We start from the raw sequence: 24369 nt of genomic DNA, 5'->3' as shown, positions 1-24369 counted from the left end.
GCTTTGAGTAAAAAAAACATAAAACCCAAATTATTTAGTGGATGCCTCAAGGAATAATTTACTGTAAATGTTTTTTTGTGATGACTTTAAAATAATAGAGCTAAATAGGAATTGGTATTGTTGTATAAATGAAGTCTTTATGGTGCGCTTTGTTGTAATTGTCTTGTGCAAAAAATGTTTACTGTGAGTTTCAATAAGATACAAAAATGTACACATTGGAATTTAATAATTCAACATTGTCTGCTTGTTGTAAATATTAAATATAGATGACAACAGTTCATTAACTTTATTAGCTTTGAAAATGCAAGCATCAGTTTTCAATAAAAATTCAGCAGCTGACTCCTCTTCAGAATGCACGTTTATGTGGGTTTATATTGTGGCTCAGTCTGTATCATATCACTATCAAAACACTTAGCAGTCATATATGTTGCTTGAATAAAGGATGACGGAACTACTTATAGTAAAGTAAAACACAAAACTAGTACAATAGTACATTGATTTACTATGGTCAAACCTGCAACCAAATAACAGCAATAAACTAGGGTTTACTGTACTCGTATAAAAATCCAAAGTGAGCCATTTGTCAGATTAGCTGCACATCAGATACATTTCTATACATGTAATTAAATGGTTCACATTTACAGTTACTTCACTGCATGCAAAAAGTCCATTTAATTCCCAGCCTCACTCTGTCATGCCGATCTTCAACTTTTGCTTCTCCATCACTTTCTCCAATTCTGAGGCTTTTCGCACATCCTGAAGGCAGCAGAAAGGGATAGCGCGATGTTACAGCCTGCAATGTATTTCTAATGAGAGTTATAGGTTAAATATTGAAGGCAATAGAAGTAGGTCATTAAGGGGCCAAATTACATAGGTCAAGGTTGGGTAAACAAACTGGCCTAGTAAACATGCAGAGTCAAAACACTAGTAGATACACATACACACAGTGTCCAATATTTCCCAGAAGATATTGACAAACCTTGAACTTTAACATGTACATGTATGTACTTAAAATGGACATTCCGGACAGGCTCAATTAGCCATTGGTGCGGGTCAGAAGCGGATTATGTACTTGAGAAAATAGGTTTTTGACAGCTTGGAACTTCAAAAGCGACAATTTGAACGCATTTTCTCTCAAATTTATAGCAAACAAGTGACAGAGATGATACTTTTTTCTCCATTTGGTGATCAAAGACAGGTTAAGAAAACATGTTCCTGTTAGAATATCATTAAAAGTTCAATATTGTATTAAAGGAAACCTTTAGAGGCAGATGGGTTGATTTTTATTAACTTAATTGGGAAGAAATATTTTGCCCTGGAGATGTTTGTCCTGAAATGGAAGTGTGTCCCCACTAGTCCACAATGTGGTCCAAACAAAGATACAAAAATACAAACCTAAAGAAACAAAGTTTCCCAGAGTGACACGCCTTGATCTCTAACAAAACATGTCAACCCTTACCTTAAATGGCTCTACTTAATTAGGACATGCGTCGATTGATGTTCCCAAATGAAAGTGTGTACCCACAATGCGGTCCAAAGAAAGAACGTAATACTAACATAAAGACACAAAGTTGCCTAGACTTGATCTACAACCCAAAACCTGTCAAGCCTTATCTTAAAAGTTACTTGTAAATTGATGTCCCTAAAGGACAGTGTCTCCACAATGGCCATCATGAGTCACACAATACAAATATCAAGAGTAACAAACCTCAAGAAGGGCCTTCTGCACCATAATCTGGCTGTAAACCCTGACACCTTCCTCATGGGACACCTGACGGAGTTCCTCCTTGTTCAGGGAAAAAAGCTGCGCTGCGGTTAAAATGCCCAGGCTCTGGACTGTCCTAACAGAGGAAGAAAAGAGAAACTTTTTTCCTTGAAGCAATAGCATGCAATCTTTCAAAAAAACGTTTTTTAATCTTTCCAGCTGTTTATTTTTATTGCCATCCTGGGGTGCGATATTGAGGGGGAATTGATAGAGGCCTTTAAAAATTGAAAATGTGTATGTGTAGCACAGAATTCTCCCTTTAAAATGTGTAAATTTGTTGAAACTAAGTTCTGGCATTAGGGGGCAATGTTGTGCACAAAATAAGAATGACCAAATCCATCCATTTTCTACCGCTTGTCCTTACGGCCTCTTCTTTGATTCTTACTTGCTCAGAATTAATTTTTTTTACGCAATGAGTAGCAACTTACGGCTGACTGAAGCCCTTCGCAGTGAGCCAGGCCTTCACCTCAGCAGGTGGGGAGTGGTAGTTCAGGGGAAGAAAAGTATCCGCGGAGCGAGGCACCAAAAGAGGGGGTCGCATGGAGCTTCTTTTTTCTGCCATCTTTTGGAGAAGCTCGTCATTCATTATCAGGACTGCACAAAGACAAAGTGATTTGCAAAATCATTTGCATGCACATGCAAACCATTATGGAGTGTAGTGATGCGTGATACCACTGATTTTCTTTCCGATCTAAATGCCAAGTGAAATTCAGACTGGTGTCGACGATGCCGATACTTTGAGGAAATATACCTAACGTGTCTGCTAAAATTTGAAAAGTTGCGTATTTTCAATTAATAACATCTATCCAAACAACAGAACGGGTAAAAATGTGAGAAAAAAAGAGTAAAAATCAGAATGTAAAAGGAAAAAGCTGAACATTTTAAACAATAATAATATACTTAGTCACCTAAAACAATTTTTTTTGTGTTTAAATAGACATTATTTAATATCTGTTTTTAGGACTAAAAAACATTTTCCCATTTTTTTAGTATGCAGCCCTTGTTCGAAAAAGTTAAGAAACCCTTGATCTAAAGTATTGGAAACTCGAAATAAAAAATTAAAATGTATACTTAAAATACAAACAAAGTTATTACAGTTGTACAGGAAACTTTTTTGAAATACTCTGTTATGCAGTTACAAATTTGTATTGTTATTATATCTTACATGGGGGGAAAAGCAAAAAATCGGTATGTATCGAAAAAAAATCTTATAATAATTAATAGAAATATACTTAGTCCCCTATAATACAAAGCTGACGCAATATTTTTGTGAGCTTTTTTTTTGTCCTTTTTTTTTTTTTTAATTTGACTTTTCAGTGTGTGGCCCTTGGTGAAAAAAGTTTACACACCCCTGAACTAAAAAATTCAATAGTATAGATAATTTTATTTGAGAATTAATATTAAAGGGACGGTGTGGCCTCAACTACAAATAAAGCAACAAGAGAAGTTTACTGTACAGCAAATATGGTCATCTACTTCAACAATATGATTTGCCTGAGTGGCGGGATAGGACTATTAAAAACAATGTAATCTAAAAAGGTACATTGCTGGAGGTGTACCTTTTTGAGAGACATTTCTTTACCCTTCAGTCCAGGTCGATTTGTGTACCTTATCTTTTTGTACCAGTAAAAGTACAAAGGTTACAACTCCTAACCCAGGGGTCGGCATCCCAACCTGTTGAACGAGCCATATTGGATCAAAAATCCAAAAAAATAACATGTCTGGAGCCGCAAAAAGTTTAAATCCTTATGTAGGTGTTATAATGGAGGCAATACAGTAAGTAAGTGTCTCAGAGGGTGAGATAACTCCTGGAAATTACTGGATTAAAACTGCCAAAGGTATAGATGTGTGTGCCCAATTTAAAAGAAAGGACAGGCTGTCTTCGTCTAATGGATTTACTACTATCTTTGCAAGCTGGGTAACATTTGCTGTGGTCTGGAACAACATGGCACACAATCAGAAATGCAGCCAATATTACATACAAATAATGTGTCATGAGACATGCAAATAGAAATTAAATACAAAGAGGACATAAGTAAAGGAAATTAAATGAACTCAAATATACCTACAAACGATGCATAATGATGCAATATGTACACACAGCTAGCCTAAATAGCATGGATTATTAGCACTACACACAAGTCAATAACATCAACAAAGCTCACCTTTGTGCATTCACGCACAACATAAAACATTTGGTGGACAAAATGAGACAAACAAAGAGTGGCATAAAACAAGCCTTTCTGTGGCAGCGACGGAGAAAGTTGTACACGTAAACCAACTACGGTGAGTTCAAGGACCACCAAAATTAGTAGGACAAAACGTCGCTGGCCAAGTACTGTCATCAGTGAAGCATAAACACAAACATATTAAACAGTGGGCTTTCTAACAATTAGGAAGAATTGTGTCATGTTAGTCCTCCCACAGAAACATAATTAAAACAACAGGTATTTATTTATTTACCCCCAATCTTTTTCTAGTTTTGAAAAAGCTCCAGGGAGCCACTCGGGTGGCGCTACAGAGCCGCGGGTTGCTGACCCCCGACGGGCCCGACTGAACCCAATACAGCCTAAAGTGATTCACATAGCAGGAAACTATAAATAGCTGATAGTGCTACGATGATGTAGACGTGTGCTTGAACCCATAATAGGATAAAATGGACCAAAAACACAAGGTCGTGTTAAAAATTATTGTTAAAATACTAGAGATGATGGCTGTAAACAAAGATGCTAACAATAGTAAACTGTATTATCATTATTATTGATAATAATGGCTCTAAATGCCTTAACTATAATTATACTACCGCTAGTATGCCCTGCTTAAAACACCGATATAATACCAGGTATTGAGCTGAACACAATTTTAATGAAGTAGCACTGAAAAAATTGTCATTGTGAATGACACAGCAAATTACTGGCAAATAATTGCATTACTTTCGCAGTAAAATTTACAGTAATATACTGTGAAATATCTTTATAGTAACTTACTGTAATGGCAGAGCTGTGCTTTCACGGGTAATTACAAAAAGGTTACAAACATATGCAACCTTCTCGGTGTAAAACCATATACCACCACCTACTGTGCAAGTCTATTTGACCCCTGAAGAGACAAATCTGTTTAAATTTACAGTCATCTGTTGTGAAATTTCAGCATTTCAATGTGGAATAACAGTTAAATGCTATGAAGTGTCATCATTTTTGTAATGTTACGGTAAATTTTGATCACAGTATTTTACTGCAAAAAAAAAAAAGAAAACGGTTACATGCTGTGAAATCCTGTTAAATATTTACAGTGTAGGCACTCTATTAGGTTTAGGTTAAAATGATACAAATGTGTACTTTATACCACCAAATTGGTAGTATTGAAGTGTACTTCAGACCTCTTAAATACTAATTTTGTAGTTTTTAGAAAACATTCTTCAAAAATATTTCTACTGGTACAGAAACGTTCTTTTCATATACAGAACCATTATTTTTGAGAGTGGTGTCAGTGGGACTTGCAGTATTACTGTCATTATTCATGCTTGAACAAACCTCCCGCTAGGTCAGACCTGGGCAAATTAAGGCCCAGCGGCCACATGCGTTAAGCTTTTCAATCTGGCACGCTGGACATTCCCAAAATATTTTTGGGGGATCTTTAAGATGAAAAGTGTAGCTGCCATTATGATGTTCAGTCATGTTTCCTAATGACCGTATGTCTTCAACTATACAAAGTATTTCAATGGTTGGAATCTGCGCTTATGGATGATATACCAGTTACTATGGTCATCTAATTAATTTCTATGGTAATTTAATTAGTTACTATGGTCATCTAATTAGTTACTATGGTCATCTATGTCACAGCAGCTCAGACAAGGCACTAAGCAGTGTGGGCGGGAAGCGTTTCCACAGACGCGAAAGGAGATTTTCACACCAAAGTTCTAAAGTTTAGTAATATATCAGATTGTAGGTGGGTTTATTTTGTACCCTTTGCTTTCCTATTTCACTGTTGCATTTTTGTTGGGTTTCACTTGATTGTAAAATATGTCAATCGTAAGGCGGTGTGACGTTCATATTTGGTTAATATTCAGTATTTTATCGTTCGTAGAAAAATTTAAAATTCCATTACGTTTTTTAAAGCGGTCTGTCATAACGTTTTTAGAATTCAATCAGATATTATTGTGAGGTTTTGTATAAGTGTTCTTAAAAATAGATATACCGCCCCCCAGACACATTTTTCTCTCTAAATGTGGCCTCCGTGTCAAAATAAATGCCCAGGCCTGCGCTAGGTGGTAGCAGTGCCCAAATTACCAGTCTGACCAGTAACAGTGCACCTCGGTTTACAAATCCCTTCTTTGCGAGCAGTCTACAAACCTTTAGATTGTGCCAAATATGCGTCGGTGTACAAACGCTTTATTCATTCATTTTGTGTGCAGCTAGAAGCCTCAGGTCGCAGGCATTTCGGCGACGTTACTTCCTTTATTTTGCTGAGGCAGAGCCCTCTACGTTACGTCCACCACTCGGTCGCCACTTCCCAGTGCTTCACCGTGTGTTTCTTTTTTCGCCATTGACCTAGTTTTGTCTATTTTGCATACTCAATATCGGTCCAAAAAAGCCTACAAACCAGCCTGGAAGGAAGGAGGGAATCGCTGTGGACTTAGACTTAGTGAGGAGAGGGAACCGCGGAAGAAGATGACTCTCCTTTTGAGCAGTAACACCCTGCCACAAACAGCCGCCGACAGCAAGGTAAAGAGGATTTGACTTTTTTTTATTATTATTGTAGCAATATGGTTGTTAACTTTATTGAGAGCACCAAAGGCACTTTGGTGTGTGCGCCCAATGACAGTTCATCTAGCCGTTGTTGTTTTGATAATAGACATTGTTGATCTTTTACCTCCTTGTTATGTTTGTTTGATATGCAGTACAGGCCAAAAGTTTGGACACCTTCTCATTCAATGTGTTTTCTTTATTTTCATGACTATTTACATTGTAGATTGTCACTGAAGGCATCAAAACTATGAATGAACACGTGGAGTTATGTACTTAACAAAAAAAGGTGAAATAACTGAAAACATGTTTTGTATTCTAGTTTATTCAAAATAACCACCCTTTGCTGTGAATACTGCTTTGCACACTCTTGGCATTCTCTCGATGAGCTTCAAGAGGTAGACACCTGAAATGGTTTTCAATTCACAGGTGTGCTTGAAGAGAGAATGCCAAGAGTGTGCGAAAAAGTAATCCGAGTAAAGGGTGGCTATTTTGAAGAAACTAGAATATAAAACATGTTGTCAGTTATTTCACCTGTTTGTGTTAAGTACATAACTCCACACGTGTTCATTCATAGTTTTCAAGCCTTCAGTGACAATCTACAATGTAAATAGTCATGAAAATAACAAAAATGCATTGAATGAGGAAAGGGGGTATCCAAACGTTTGGCCCTGTACTGTATGTATACATACATTTCAAAGTATGCAAATAAGCACGTTTGTCAAGAAGAACCAGTTATTCATGTTTACATTGTCTTTTATGGGGACCTCTGCTTTAATATACACACCTTTCAATTTACAAACCATGCTCAAAAAACATTAAATTTATAAATCGAGGTTTCAGTGTACATAGCTCTTGGGTTTACCAAGACTACTGTAGGTAATGACAGTGTATGACATGATTTATGTCTTCAAGGGAAATAAGATCGTCAACAACTATAGCTTGACACATATAAATGAATAAGCATGGTATTTCATTTTGAAGGAGGTGGAAAAGTTTTGTTCCTTAAGGAGGGCATGACAAATAATATTGACAACCACTGATAGGAGGCATTTACAACCTTGGGAATTGTTTGCCTGCATTTGTTGTGACTATACTCCTATTCAAGCCATCTCCCCAGATGTGTGACATGGCTTTGGCTGAATGAATGCATTACCTCGATCTCCATTCTCTGTTTGTGACGTGTTGCGTGGTAAACCCATGCCCTGGGGCAGTTGTGTTGTTGGACTCGTAGCAGTCAGAGACGTTCCAACCAGGCTCAGCGGGGGATACGGAGTGAACGTTGTCGAGCAAGGCGAAACAGGTGACATCTGAAAAGCACAAAAACAGCCTCAGACAAGGAGTGATGTGCGATACCAAGGATTTATTTTTCTGACCCAAATATTAACATACCTAAAAAAACAACAATAGTAAAAATGTAAGAAAAAAAGAGCAAAAATCGCTATGAAATGAGAAAAAGATGACATTTGAAAAAATAACAATAATACACCTAGTTACCTATAACAAAGTTTTGTCTTTGAATATATGTATGTATATATATATATATATATATATATATATATCTTGATTGGATTATCCAGAGAATAGTGCTCGATACCGTGGTAGAGAGCAATATGTATAATCTGATGATTGAGGTAACCCCTCATGAAACAGTTCTGTAGAGATGAAGTAGTCTTGTCATTTTTCCCACACCTATATATATATATATATATATATATATATATATATATATATATATATATATATATATATATATATATATATATATGGATGGATGGATATATATATATATATATATATATATATATATACATACATACATAAACACACATATATATCTATATACATTTATATATACACACACATGTATATATCTATAGATACATATATATATGTATGTATACATATATGTATATACAATACAGGCCACAAGTTTGGACACACCTTGTTATTCAATGCATTTTCTTTATTTTCATGACTATTTACATGGTAGATTGTCACTGAAGGCATCTAAACTATGAATGAACACATGTACTTAACAAAAAAGGTGAAATAACTGAATGTTTTATGTGTATATATATATTTATATATATATATGGATGTATGTGTATATATATATGTATGTCTATATATAGATATGTGTATGTATATATATATGTATATGTGTGTATATATATATATATATATATATATATACATATATATATATACCGGTATATGTATATATAGATATGTATGTATGTATGTGTACATACATATATATGTATGTACAGTATGTATATATGTGTATATATTTGTGTATGTATGTATATATTTGTATATATATACATGTGTATATGTATATATATATGTATGTATATATGTATGTATATATATGTATGAATGTGTGTGTATGTATACATGTATGTATATATATATATGTGTATGTGTAAATATATATGTATATGTATACAAATATATATGTATGAATGTGTGTGTATGTATATATGTATGTATATATATGTGTATGTGTAAATATATATGCATACAAATATATATATGTATATACAAACCCCGTTTCCATATTAGTTGGGAAATTGTCTTACATGTATATATAAACGGAATACGATGATTCTCAAATAATTTTCAACCCATATTCAGTTGAATATTCTACGAATACAACATATTTGACGTTAAAACTGATTTGAAAAAATTTTTCCCCGAAAATAATCATTAACTTTAGAATTTGATGCCAGCAACACGTGACAAAGAAGTTGGGAAAGGTGGCAATAAATACTGATAAAGTTGAGGAATGCTCATCAAACACTTATTTGGAACATCCCACAGGTGTGCAGGCTAATTGGGAACAGGGGGGTGCCATGATTGAGTATAAAAGCAGCTTCCATGAAATGCTAAGTAATTCACAAGGGTCACCAATTTGTAAGCAAATTGTCGAACAGTTTTAGAACAACATTTCTCAACGAGCTATTGCAAGGTGTTCAGAGATTTTACCATCTACGGTCCGTAAAATCATCAAAAGGTTCAGAGAATCTGGAAAAATCACTGCACGTAAGCGATGATATTATGGACTTGTGACCCTCAGGCGGTACTGCATCCAGAAAACTGCATCAAAAAAACGACATCAGTGTGTAAAGCATATCACCACATGGGCTCAGGAACACTTCATAAAACCACTGTCAGTAACTACAGTTGGTCGCTTCATCTGTAAGTGCAAGGTAAAACTGCAAAGCGAAAGCCATTTATCAACAACACCCAGGAACGCCGCCGGCTTCGCTGGGCCTGAGCTCATCTGAGATGAACTGATGCAAAGTGGAAAAGTGTTCTGTGGTCTGACGAGTCCACATTTCAAATTATATTTGGGAACTTTGGACGTGGTGTCCTCCGGAACAAAGAGACAAATAACCATCCGGATTGTTATAGGCACAAAGTTCAAAAGCCAGCATCTGTGATGGTATGGGGGTGATTAGTGCCCAAGGCATGGGTAACTTACACATCTGTAAAGGCACCATTAATGCTGAATGGTCCATACAGGTTTTGGAGCAACATATGTTGTCATCCAAGCAACGTTATCATGGACGCCCCTGCCTATCTCAGCAAAACAATGCCAAGCCACGTGTTACAACAGCGTGGCTTCATAGTAAAAGAGTGCGGGTACTTTCCTGTCCCACCTGCAGTCCAGACATGTCTCCCATCAAAAATGTGTGGTGCATTATGAAGCGTAAAATACGACAACAAGAACTTGGACTTTTGAACAACTTAAGCTGTAAATCAAGCAAGAATGGTAAAGAATTCCACTTTCAAAGCTTCAACAATCAGTTTCCTCAGTTCCCAAACGTTTATTGAGTGTTGTTTAAAGAAAATGTGATGTAACACAGTGTTGAACATGCCCTTTCCAAACTACTTTGGCATGTGTTTCAGCCATGAAAATCTAAGTTAATTATTATTAGCAAAAAAAAAAAAGTTTGAGTTTGAACATCAAATATCTTGTCTTTGTAGTGCATTCAATTGAATATGGGTTGAAAAGTGTTTGCAAATCATTGTATTCCGTTTATATTTACATCTAACACAATTTCCCAACTGATATGGAAACGGGGTTTGTATATATATTTATATATGTATGTATGTGTGTGTGTGTGTGTGTGTGTGTGTATACACACATATATATTTGACTTTTCAATATCTGGCCCTTGGTGAAAAAATTTTGAGCTATAAAGTATCAATATTTTTATTTGATGATCGATATTAGAGCATAAAGATCTGGTATCAGCGATATCGATATTTCAGTAGCTTATCTGCACATCACTATAGGCATATGGGGTTTGCATAATTAAAAAAGAGTGGAAAGTGATACAATGTACCACTGGCTTGTCTTCTTCACAGTTGTTATTCAGAGCAGACAGTGGTTCCAAGATGGTGGAGGGAACAAATCCGATCTGGCCAAAGCGATTGCGGCACTTCCACCACCTCTTTGATGACTCAATGACCTGAAGCAGGTACGACGCAAAGATGCGAGTCACATTCTTGAGGGCAATGTATTGGAATTTTTATAGTTTGTAAATACTGTACCGCCAGTGTTTCTCCATGCAGCACTGAAAGCTCACTGCTGTTTCTTGCAACAAAGTCGTAACTGCAGCAGTAATGTCTTTCACCCACCGGTGGAAGCCCTTCTCCTTCTCTAGAATCACATTGACAGTGTTGCATTACACATATTGGTCAACAATAGACTTTCTATACCGTATTGACCCAATAAAAGACAGCATTTCTTTTTTTTACCATTAAATAAAGTCTAAGAAATGCAGAGACTCGGAGGAGGTAAGATGTTAACGACGAGGCAACTTAAAAGTGTCCTTATATGTTATCTATAAATTTGTCTTAATAAAATGTGCTCTCCAAGACTGTCTCTTGAAAAAGAGTGGCCGTCTTATATCCAGGTCAACATGGTAGTTAAGCCCACCTTTATTCATACACTAGATAGCTTTTGTGTAAAAAAAAAAAAGTGAGTATTTTTTAGCTAAAAATAGATGAAAATAATAAACTAGATGAGGCAAATCCTAAAGGAATTGCATGTGAATGTTCCAATGCTGGAATTATTTTTCGAATAGAAGTAGAGCATACAATTCCTGAACAGTGTGAATATTTTGAACTTGGAACGGTTTGAATCGGATAACAAATGTGGGAGTTGTGGAACTTTGAAGAATGTCCCTGAAGCCTATCTCAGCTGCATTCGGGCAGTAGGCGGGGTGAGTACAATTTCTGGCTACTCTACCCACCTCTGCTTAGCAGAAATCACACATACTTGTGTTATTTTGTAGTGTATAATAGAAAAGGCTTGATCAAGTGAAATTAATTACACAAGAATGGTAGGTATGGAAAACCCTAACCTATTTATTATTAACTGCCTGGAATGGACTTATGCCGTCATTAAATTGATGTGAGGTAATTGTTTTTTGGTAACACCTCGTGGCCACAATAATTCATGAAGTTAAGGTCAGGACATAGGAAGTTGAACGATACGAACACATTTGTTACTGGATACTTTCTCATAGGCTTCTGCATTGGATACTCTGAATCAGTGAGTAGTTTGCAACTCTAATCATTTGTTACTTGTTTATATTGACAAGTGTTTTAGACCGCAATATTATTCATTTGTGGACTCTAATTACATATGTCTAACTGGTTTGCTATGATGTGCTTAGCTGTTGCGTAGGTGCTCGTTCCTAGTGGCCTACCATGTTTACCTTTTGTAAATGACTTTTATGAAATACAAGAAAACACCAACCTTGTGCTTTTTGGAGGACATGTTGATGTTAACTCTCTGTCCAGCTTTGCACAATTTCAAAATCAGATCTGGACACCCCTAGTATAATAATCCCAGACACCCCTGTAATTCATTTTTGTGAGTGTTTACACTTTTTTCAACATCCACAGACTCACACTTCGTCTGCTTCTTCAAAAATGCCTCCCATCGTGTGATCTCGACCCTGCTGAGCGTCTTGTTTGTGCTGCGACTCAACAGGATCTTCCAAAGGCAAACCAGACGAGTCGAACGCCTGTGGTTGCCATCCATCCAGGAAGACAGGTGAGTACGGAGGGACAGACACGCTGACCTGGGAACTAGAGGAAGAGGTCATAATTTTTAGAGTTTTGTCACACACTCCACTCTACTGCTTGCTAGTGTTACCATGTCTGAGTTATTTTGCGGAATTATGGGGAAATATCTACAAAAGTACACTTCATGCATTACCGGTGTTACAGAAGAGATCTATTAGAATAATACATGATGTTAGATACAGGGAACATTCAACCCTTTTATATATAATGTCAAAAATATTGAAATTCAACGACTTGGTGCATTTGCAAAAAGCTAAAATCATGTACAAATCAAACTATAATTTGCTAACCGAGAATGTACGACAATTCTTCTCAACAAAAGAGGAGAAATATAACAGAGGAACATCTTGTTTAAAACATGTGTATGTACATACAACGCTTTAAACATTTAGCATATTAGTATGTCGAATTAAATTATGGAATGGATAAACAAAGAAGTCAAGCAATACTAATAGGATGCAGTTTAAGAAACTGTTCAAACTACAATTGTTCACAAAGTACAAAGAAAAGGAATCCTTTTAAACATATTTAACCTTTTTTTTAAATTAAATAATTCATCTCCTTGATCGGGGATCAGGAAACCGCAGCTCCAGAGCCAAATGCGGCGCTTTAGCGCCGCCCTAGTGACTCCCTGGACCTCTTTCAAAGATGTGTGAAAATGGAAAAAGATGCATAATAAAATATATTTTTTGTTTTAATATATTTTTTGTAGGAGAACAAACATGACACAAACCTTCCTAATTGTTAGAAATCCCATTGTTTATGTTGTACATGCTTCACTGATGAGAGAGAGTGTTTGGCAAGCACTGTTTATTCCTACTAATTTCAGCGATCCTTGAACTTATTGTAGTTTGTCAACATATACAACTTTCTCTGATGCTGCCACAAAAATATGTGTTTTATGCCACTCCTCCTTTGTCTCATTTTGTCCACCAGACGTTTTATGTTGTGCGTGATTGCACAAAAGTGAGCTTTGTTGATTTATTTAATTTGCTGCAGTGCTTACCAGTTATATTTTGTCAATCCATGACTGTATGCTAATCGATGCTAACATGCTATTTAGGCTAACTGCGTGTACATATTGCATCATTTTGCCTCAATTGTAGGTATATTTAAGCTCATTTAATTTCCTTCACTTATGTCTTCTCTGTATTTAATTTATATTTGCATTTCATGAAACATTATCTGTATTTAATATTGGCTGCATTTCTGATAGTTGTGTGTGTGTCATGTTGTTCCAGACCACAGCAAATTTTACCTAGCTTGCAAAGATTGTATTAAATCCATGAGAAGAAGACAGCTTGCCGTTTCATAAAAACTAGAGCACACACATCTATGCCTTTGGCCAGTCATTTCAGTTATCTCACCCTTTGATAAGCCTTCATTTTACTAATGATATCCAATGTTGCAAAAAATGTGTAGAATAAAAATTTAAATACAACATTTCTGTCAACGAAGATTTGCGTCAGCCTTTGATAGTAGGCTAATATGGTCACTTACATCATGTGTTACACCTTCATTATAACACTCACGGTACATAAGACTTTTAAAGTCATTTTGATAGTAGGCTAATATAGCTAATATAGACACTTACATCATGTGTTGCCTTTATTATAACACTTATATAAGGCTTTACATTTTTTGCGGCTCCCAACAGATTTTTTTTTTTGTATTTTTGGTCCAATATGGCTCTTTCAACATTTTGGTTTGCCAACCCCTGTCTATGTGAACCATAAATTAATTAACTATTTATTTATGAGAACTTAAACTATTGTGTTTTTGTTTATATGTGTCTAATATCGATTTATGTATTTAATAGTTGTTTCCTTGCTTATCGTAAATGTATTTATTTATTGATTCACTGCTGTTTTACAAATAAAGAACAAACATATGAGATAAAACGGCTATGATAATAAAGGGGGTAGGATTAAATAAGCTCTGTTTCTTCCTACTCCTTTTCATGCTGTAACTAAACAACTGGAAATATGTGATGTATTATTATATTGTGCATCACATACTTCCATTACATTGTGATTGTAATGTATGCATGTTCGAGCCAACCATATGGACACACAGACATACCACGGTGACGTCCAGAAGGGTCCTAATTCAGTCCATAATTCTTTTTCTTCCTTAGTCAGATGCTCCTCCAGTAGCGAAACAGCCCCATTGGTCAGAGCAGGACTGATCACTGACCCGCCTAAAGCTGGCCCACCTGTAGTTTTTACGATCTGGAACACATGCAGATGTCGCCAGTCATAAACAGAGCGAGAGAAAGAAGTCATCAGCCTAAACTAGAGACAAACGCACCAGGTTCAGAGGCAAAAAGACATGATGCAGCAGCTCTGGCGCATCCGGTTTTGTTATAGACGACTTGAGACGATCCTGAAGGTACCAGGAAATACGTGTCACGGAACAATCTCATTCTGACATTTCGAGAGTAACCGGAAGTTTAGTAATCACTTGTTCCATCTCACCAGTAGACTGAAGGAGTACTTGAATTTCTGGAACAGGTACACAAATTCCTCCTCTGTCGGAGGAATGGCTTTCACGGTCAACAAGTCATCTGCACGACAACGAGCACAACTTGATCGTAGGAAGTCACAAATGATAGAAACTGAGGCCCTAAAAGGACGACATGATTGAAATACAGTAACTCCTGACTGGAAATGTGTCAATCCATGTACAGTACCTCCCCTGTTTAGCCTGAGCTATTATTTTCTGACAAATACACCATAGGGTGGCGCAAAAAAATTTACCCTATTAGTCAGACTGACTTGAAATTTCTCACTAATCTCAAGGCACTGCCCAGTAGTACACACCTTTAGGGCACGGGTCTTCAACGTTTTTCTGGCTAAGGACCCCCATCTTTTTTTTCTTCTTTTATAATAAATTTTTGTATTTTCAGGTGATATTGCAATTCTTTCAATGTATATTTTACTATTGTATTTTGTTCATCCTTCTGTGTTACAATGTACATGTGACAGTATGTGCACTTTTTTCAAAGTAAGAACTCACACATGATAGAAACCTTGCAGCACTTTGGCCAACTGGGCTTGTTTATAAATGTGCTGTTAAACAGTTAAACAGTTAAAGTACCAATGATTGTCACACGCACATTAGGTGTGGTGAAATTAACCACTGCATTTGACCCATCCCCTTGTTCACCCTTTGGGAAGTGAGGGAAGCAGTGAGCAGCAGCAGTGGCTGCGCCCGGGAGTCATTTTGGTGATTTAACCCCCAACTTCAACCCTTGATGCTGAGTGCCAAGCAGGGAGGTAATGAGTCTTTGGTATGACTCACCCGAGATTTGAACTCACGACCTACCGATCTCAGGACACTCTAACCACTAGGCCATCGAGAATGAATAAAATGAACTGAAACTTGGATAGAGTGGGAACCACCCCACCCCACCCCCCACTTCAAGAATGTCGAAAATGTGGCCCGGGTGTTATTTGTGGCCCGCAGCTCGAGTTTTGTTGGCCCAAATTGTCGAAATAAAAAATATAACCAAAAAACTGAGCAGGTAAGCAAAAAGACCTCTAATGTAATATGAAATGGATGCAATTCTGATATCAATAATATAATAATACTATACAAACAGGGGCGTAACACTAAATTGTCCCACCGTAAACCCAACATTGCCTTACTGTACACACAAAATTGGTATGATTACAAGCACTAAAAACAGATTTCAGCTTTTATTAAACTCCTTAATTACGCTTTATATATATATATATATATATATATATATATATATATATATATATATATATGTGTGTGTGTATATATGTATGTGTGTGTGTGTATATATATACATATATATGTATATATATACATACATATGTATATATATACATATATATGTATATATATATATACATATATAAACACATCAGCCTTCACACTGCACTGTCAATACATATATGTATCTATGTATGTATGTTTATATACATATAGTATATGTATATATTTATACATATATATTGTATGTATGTATGTATGTGTGTGTGTATATATATATATGAATGTGTGTATGTATGTATATATACATACAGTATTTATGTATAAATATATACATATTTACATACACTGGTCTAATCGTTATAAAACTTACATGATATTTGTATTACAACTATGCTAGCATGTCTTCCAAAACATTTTAAACACAAGCCATAGGGGGCGCCACTAAAATATTTTTTTTTCCCCACATGACTGCAGGTCAAGTTTATGATCAAGTGTTACCTCAATTTAGTGTTTTGAAATAGGAGCTAATCGTTTTTTAAGCTTTAAGTTACAAGAAATCATTTGAGTTACGAGCATTCCCGCAATTTGTTGGCGTAGCAAATGTCACCAAACATCGTCAGGTTCGCCCAAGACATGTGGTCTTACTCGCTATCATTAGCTTAAAGCTAGAAATTGACATACAGTAACTTTGTTTCTCCATACATAGGAAGAAAAAGCAGATGATACTCACGAAATAATTAATCAAAAACATGGCTCAACATGTCGCCAATGTAGCAATTAGAGCTTATTATTGCTAGTCTGCACCACACTGAAGCAGAATGAGTCTAACGCCAGCCAAGGATGTTAAAATAATATCTGAACTGTAAACTTTTATCCATGAAAATATGAGTAACTGCAGATAGTGTGTTTGACTGAGAAGCAGCTGGATGGATATACAGTAAATGTTTACAATCCAAAATAAATGCTGTCCATTAATACTACATTTCTTTATAAAACAACTGTAGTCGTTGGTAGCACATTCAGTTTTTTATAAACTATATTTATCATTAAGGCATGTTAAATGGTGTTTTTTTGTGTGGGGGCAATTAAATTGATTTCTATTCATTTGTAAGGGAGGCGTTTATTTCCGATTGAAGTGTTAAGAGCTCCGTCACAGAACCAATTACCTATAAGCTTGTGAATTGAAGTACTACTGTAATATTTGTGTGTTTTTGTGCAGCAGGATTATAAAAACTACCGAAGTGGAGTCTTCAAGACGTGTGGAAGGCAACGCTTTTGGTGTGTATACGAGGTGTGAATACACTTTGGTCGGCATTGTTACTTAGAGATGTTTCACAATTTTCTTTGATTTGTCACTTAACAATGCATGGATGTTAATTTACAAATGTGACCAATATAGATAAAGAGGGTCATTACTTATGTTCTCCTGAGTGCTTTTCTAGTTTCCATACCCTGGACAAACTTTCAGTTAAACAAAAAAGAATAAATATTTGTATCGGTCAATTTTGAGGAAACAGAGTATTTTTGCACCTTTTCAAAGTTGAGTGGTGACATTTAGCACAATCTAAAGAATGCTTGGCAACTATTTAAATTAAAATATTGGGTACAATGCGCACTTTCAGAATAATGTTGGGTTTAAGATTGTATGCTATGTCTGTTCTTTTATGCATTGTTTCATAATTCTACAAATACATTTTTTTTATTTTTGTTGTCTTCCCTCCAGCCTCCCAGAAGAGTTGGTGCTAATTCTACTGCAATACATCGGTGGTCCATTATCAGCAGCTTGCAGGTTGGACGCATTGCTCACCTTCTAGGCTCTTCGTCTTGCTCTTCCTGCTTCTCTTCGTCCTCTGGCTGAGAATACTCTGGGCCTCGGCCGTACGCTGCAAGCGCACCATGAATCGCTCGATGTCATCGAAACAGTGGTTCAGAATCTCCTTTGTTTGATACAAGGTGTGTGTGGGGGGAAAAAAGTCATTTGCAGTTTTATGCTGATGATGTGTTCATACCGAGCTCAACAGCGTTGTTACAGTGTCAAATCAACTTCAAGATAGCATCAAAATGCAGAATTTCAACATGTTGCTAAAATCTGAAAAGGGAAAATGTTGGGGTTGCATTTGACAATACACTGTTCACAGTAGTGGCATTTATATACAGTTTTGTTTCGTAATATTATATACCATAGTGACTATATTGCTGCCCTGCGATGAGGTGGCGACTTGTCCAGGGTATACCCCACCTTTCGCCCGATTGTAGCTGAGATAGGCACTATTCCCAAAGGGAATAAGCGGTAGGAAATGGATGGATGGATGGACTATATTGCTAAATATGAAGTATACACTAGAATATATTTGTGATATATACATGCAAACTAGCAGGTGGCACAAAAATACTTATAGTAATAATGATCAATGAAATAAAATGATGACTGTTTCGTTGATCCTCATTATTATTCCCATTATTGTCCCTAAAATAAATACATACAAAATAATTATATATGTATATGTGTTGTACTTGTATAGCGGTTTTCTACCTTCAAGGTACTCAAAGCGCTTTGACACTACTTCCACAATGAAACATTGATCATCCGTATTTATGTATGTACTGTATATGTCCCTAACAAATGAAATAAAATAATAATGATGATGACCAATGAAATTGTCATGAAATTGACACTATATTTACATTTCGTATTTTTTTATTAATTTTTTAATTCAGAGGGACTTCTTGTCATATTTTACTACCAACCATATTGACCCAGAATATAAGACAACCCTGAATATAGTATTTTTTAAAGACATGTTTTTGGAAACTAGGTTGATTGGCAACACTAAATTGGCCCTAGTGTGTGAATGTGAGTGTGAATGTTGTCTATCTGTGTTGGCCCTGCGATGAGGTGGCGACTTGTCCAGGGTGTACCCCGCCTTACGCCCGATTGTAGCTGAGATAGGCGCCAGCGCCCCCCGCGATCCCAAAAGGGAATAAGCGGTTGAAAATGGATGGATGGATGGAATGTTTTTGGAAACATATTTTCAAGATGTAATCAAAAATACATGTCTTTTTTTTTATTAACCATTAACCATAATATTAGTGGGGGAAAAAATCATTGATTGCAACACAAAAATAATGTAATTATTCTTAGCTGTTTGATGAGTGTTTCAATGACCATCAATATTATTATTATTTAATTTATGTATTTATTTAAGACAAATAAACCATGTCTTTATCATGATGTTTCTTTTATTTGTTAGGACAGATAAATACATAGAAAAATGATAATGATGATCAATGAAACAATCTGTTTCATTTTTGTTGTAATCTATGTATTTTTTTTACTTATATCAAAAATATGACAGAAAACAGACACATTTTTCTTTGATTACATCTGGTAAAATATCCTTCCAAAAACATGTCTTGAAAAATAAAGGCTGTGATATATCCAGTTGTCTTATATGTAGTAAAATATGACAAAAACATCGCTTTCAAATGTAAACCTTTGTATGAAATATAAATAAATTGCTGCTATGTATGCACTTATAACACCAAAGAGGTATTTTGACTGAAGGTATTTAACAAATTATCTCATAACAAAATCACATATACTGTACTGTACAGTAAATTCTAATTCAACTATTATTTTTTAAAATATTCCCTATATTTACTACACGCAAAATGAAATATTTCAATTGGAGATGTCCAATAATGGCTTTTTTGCCAATATCCGATATTCCGATATTGTCCAACTCTTAATTACCGATTCCAATATCAACCGATACCGATATTTACAGTCGTGGAATTAGCACATCATTATGCCTAATTTTGTTGTGATGCCCCGCTGGATGCATTAAACAATGTAACAAGGTTTTCCAAAATAAGTCAACTCAAGTTATGAAAAAATGCCTCAAAACAGCAGCTTGGAATTTGGAACAGGCTCTCCCTGAGAGAGCATGAGGTGGGCGGGGTTGGGGGGTCAGGTTAGAGGTGGGTTGTAGGTGGGGCGGTGATGTTTGGTGTATAGTGTAGCGTCCTGGAAGAGTTAGTGCTGCAAGGAATTCTGGGTTTTTGTTCTGTTGTGTTTATGTTGTGTTACGGTGCAAAAATGTGTTTGTCATTCTTGTTTGGTGTGAGTTCACAGTGTGGCGCATATTTGTAACAGCGTTAAAGTTGTTTATACGGCCACCCTCAGTGTGACCTTTATGGCTGTTGACGAAGTATGCGTTGCATTCACTTGAGTGTGTGAAAAGCCGTAGATATTATGTGACTGGGCCAGCATGCAGAGGCAGTGCCTTCAAGGTTTGTTGGCGTTCTATACTTTTCCCTATGTCCGTGTACACAGCGGCGATTTAAAAAGTCATAAATTTTACATCTTGAAACCAATTCCGATAATTTTGAAACCAATACCCATTACTTCCGATATTACATTTTAAAGCATTTATCGGCCAATAATATCGGCAGTCCGATATTATCGGACATCTCTAATTTCAATCATGCATTTTTTATTTACTAAATATATTTGATAAATATAGTTTATATTAAATGTAATATCGGATAAAAAAAAATTGTCAAAAAAGTTCAATATTGAAAGCAACTGCAAATAAATTGCAAACAGTAGCTAAGCTTTTATTGGTCTCAGTTTTTGCACGATATAACATTTTATTTAATAAATACTTCTATAAACAACCATCATGTACAATATGATGGAATTGTAAAAAAACATATAGTATATCCTTCTTACATTCATTAAAAGTTTCATTTAAGGATAATATCCAACAACTCCGCAGACTTGTTGCAGTATTTAAAAACATTTTGGCTCCTGTTTTTTATGGTCTGTTCTTTAAAAAAAAAAAAAAAATGCTTCTTGTGTTGATAATCTTAGAAATCAAATCAAGCTCTTACCACTTCTCTTTCTGCATTAAATTGGGACGGATGGTTTGCATCCTCGTCGGCATCTTCCTCTAAGGACAATAGTATCATATTTGTGTCAGCTACAACTAAAGAATGCATGGACTTATTTCAATTATGGAGATGAATATACCATTTCCATAGTCAGTGCTTTTGGGGGGCTGGCTGGAGAGAAGTTGGTGTCCTCGGAGTGGCATGACTCGGACGCCTGAGGACTTTCGGGGCATCACAGGTGGAGGTGGTCGCGACATCTGGTTGGTCATAAATACAGAAATGAAAAAAATTTTTGGGGGTGAAATTACACAATGAAAACAATTTTTTTCCAACTCCTCAAGCAGCTTGCAGGAATGCAGAGTATTGAGTGTGCATGCTGGTGACAAAACCACCGACACCTGCCTGCATGGTATGTAGATGACACAATCCTCCCAAAAGTTGTGTACCAACCGGCCGCAGAAATTATTTCTTTACAGATTTCTAACAAAACCATAAAGTAAACATGTCTAAATACTCTAAGCCTGCCTTGCAATAAAAACCATAAATCTTCCAATGGCGAACATTTTGATTGACACCTGAGACAGTCCACACATCATGCGCACACACACACACACACACACACACACACACACACACACACATACACACACGCCTATTTACACAGAATTACCACATGTAGTCCTGATGCATCACTGTACCTTTTTGGTGTGGTCTGAGTGTTTAAGTCCAAGCCACAGAAGTGTGTGTGTGCTTGCTCAGCTGAGGTGTTTACACAAGCATGTCCCACCTCCAGATATGCAAGAACGAGAAAAACTAGTTGGACTTTAGCGAATAATCTCAGCCGCTTTCATTCTCCTCAGACTATAGCACCTGATTAGTACACTTCCGTTCTGTCCCTCCCTCTTCTTCTCCACCGTCTGAATCTGACAGTCACTCCAAGTGGCTTATGGGAAGTACACCTGCTTGAAATGCAATGCAATCCAATACAAGAGCCGTATCTAACATTTAAATGATTCAGTCCATCCATCCATTTTCTACCGCTTGTCCCATTTGGGATAGCTGGAGCCTATCTCAGCTGCATTCGGGTGGAAGGCGGGGTACACCCTGGACAAGTCGCCACCTCATCGCAGGGCCAACACAGATAGGTAGACATTCACACACGGGGGCCAATTTTAGTGAAATATTTCAGTCGATTCATTTTTTTTATATTGCCTGTCCGTTTTAAAGTCACAGGGGAGTTAGTTAACTTTATGTTGTATACACTTGGTAGACTAAAAAACTATCAGGTTTGCCTCTCAAGTTAACAAAAAAAAAAAGTAATTTTAGTCAAGCTGCTGCGCCTCCATTGAAGTCCTTTGGTGCCCCCTAGAGAAGACAAAGTTAGAATGAGGTGGCACAGTGAGCCTCCCCTCACCCGAAAAACTGATAATCAAAACTAAAAATGATCTTTTTTTGCTTTAATTATTAGACTAGCAGGTTTGTTTGTCTTTTCTTTATTTTTTTAATGCAGCTGTTGTAACCATTTGTGTTATTTATATTTATGCAGTCCTGCATAAAATAGGTTAAATGTATTACTCGTTTTTTGATGAATACTTAGGCCTACTGCGCGATTGCACTTTGTTAGTCATTGTGGTGGTGTTTGATGGATACTTGGGCCTACTGCGCTGCTGCACTATGGTGTTAGTCATTGTGATGGTGTTTGATGAATACTTGGGCCTACTGTGCTACTGCACTGTGGTGTTGGTCATTATGGGTTCGGTAGGCATTTTTGCCATTTTTGTGTTATTATGGGCCTGTTGCAATGCCAGCGCCCATTTACATGCTGCGAGCAGCGGTGAAAGGGCGCTGGCAATGCAAGCAGCCCAATATTATTATTGCTCATACTTCAAACTTTATTATTCTTGTTCCGCACGTTTCTCTTACACTTAATAGGAGACGAACCGGCCAACAAACCCCCCACATATGCTATACCGTCGGAAAGGGGCTGTTCGCGCCGATGGCAGTACTTTGAATTGAGACTATTTTGTGTTACCATGGAATCGCTATTTTCAAATAAACGAAAAAAAATGGGCCACTAGAATGGGTACGCACCTTTATAATGGCGGATATTTCCAGCAGAACGCTCAAAAAAAGGCAAGGTTACCTCCTTTTGTAGCTCAGCCATACTTTCACGTTGCACTCTGTGTGACATTTGTTAACTGTTAGCATGTTAATGTTAGCATGCTAGCATGTCACCATTAGCTTGCTAAATTGTTGAGCTACTTTTTGCTACTGTTTAGCCCAGAGTCACATAACTTAGTATGTGACACTTGTTAACTGCTAGCATGCAAACGATAGCATACTAGCAAGCTAACTTAGGCTTGCTAACTTTTTCATCTATTTTTACACTTTTTTTTCTATTTCCGCAGCCATACCCTCTTTTTGAGTCGTATAACTTGGTATATGAAACATGCTGAATGTTATCACGCTATCGTTAGCACACATGCTAAGTGTTAGCATTTTTATGTAAACATGCTACTGTTTTAGACTAGCTCTGTGGCTCTTTTTGTACAGTTACACCTAAAACTCACGGATTCAGACACTCGGTACCATCTAATAAGTATGGCGGTTTCCAGCAACCCCCGGCCAAAGGTCCAGGGCACAGATAGCAGGCCCATAAAAATTTCTACGGGAATTTTCTAGTTGATGTTTCTCTGGTACTGTATATATTAAGCTAAATTATTTATTTTTTCTATTAGAAAGTAATATGCATTATGTGTCATTTACAGCAGCGGTCCCCAACCTTTTTGTAGTTGCGGACCGGTCAACGCTTGATAATTTGTCCCATGGCCCGGGTGGGGTGGGGGTTCTTTATTTTTATTTTTTTTCTTTGTCATTAAAAAGGGAGGTTTTTTGGGTTGGTGCACTAATTGTACGTGTATCTTGTGTTTTTTATGTTGATTTAATAAAAAATTATTTTTAATATAAAATAAAAATTCATAAAAAATTATTCTGCGGCCCGGTACCAATCAAGCCCGGTGGTTGGGGACCACTGATTTAAAGCACCTGTGACGAAAGCATATTGGGGCGCACAGGTGAAACTGATTGGACAAAGGTCGGGTTGAG

General features: G+C 36.5%; 1 protein-coding gene across 3 annotated transcripts; it reads right to left on the bottom strand.

Annotated features, from left to right (window-relative positions):
* Positions 1-271: 271 nt before the first annotated feature.
* On the bottom strand, positions 272-22120 carry eps8l1a (EPS8 signaling adaptor L1a). 3 transcript variants are annotated; one of them, XM_061885555.1, is made up of 14 exons: positions 21963-22120; positions 21404-21521; positions 21265-21323; positions 18176-18305; positions 15099-15187; positions 14932-15006; positions 14704-14852; positions 12445-12624; positions 11077-11185; positions 10869-10994; positions 7667-7820; positions 2194-2359; positions 1709-1841; positions 272-756 (listed from the first exon to the last, which is right to left on the bottom strand). In XM_061885555.1, exons 2-14 carry the CDS (start codon positions 21519-21521, stop codon positions 685-687), a joined length of 1560 nt encoding a protein of 519 aa, XP_061741539.1. In that variant the 5' UTR covers positions 21963-22120; the 3' UTR covers positions 272-684. The 3 variants fall into 3 exon arrangements, with proteins under 3 accessions (XP_061741539.1, XP_061741540.1, XP_061741538.1); XM_061885556.1 differs by lacking the exon at positions 21963-22120 and adding an exon at positions 21935-21958; XM_061885554.1 differs by lacking the exon at positions 21963-22120 and adding an exon at positions 21667-21915.
* Positions 22121-24369: the final 2249 nt, after the last annotated feature.

The sequence above is a fragment of the Nerophis ophidion genome, linkage group LG23, assembly GCF_033978795.1.
Source record: "Nerophis ophidion isolate RoL-2023_Sa linkage group LG23, RoL_Noph_v1.0, whole genome shotgun sequence".
In the NCBI taxonomy this organism is placed as follows: domain Eukaryota; kingdom Metazoa; phylum Chordata; class Actinopteri; order Syngnathiformes; family Syngnathidae; genus Nerophis; species Nerophis ophidion.
This window is presented reverse-complemented; position numbering and strand designations above follow the sequence as displayed.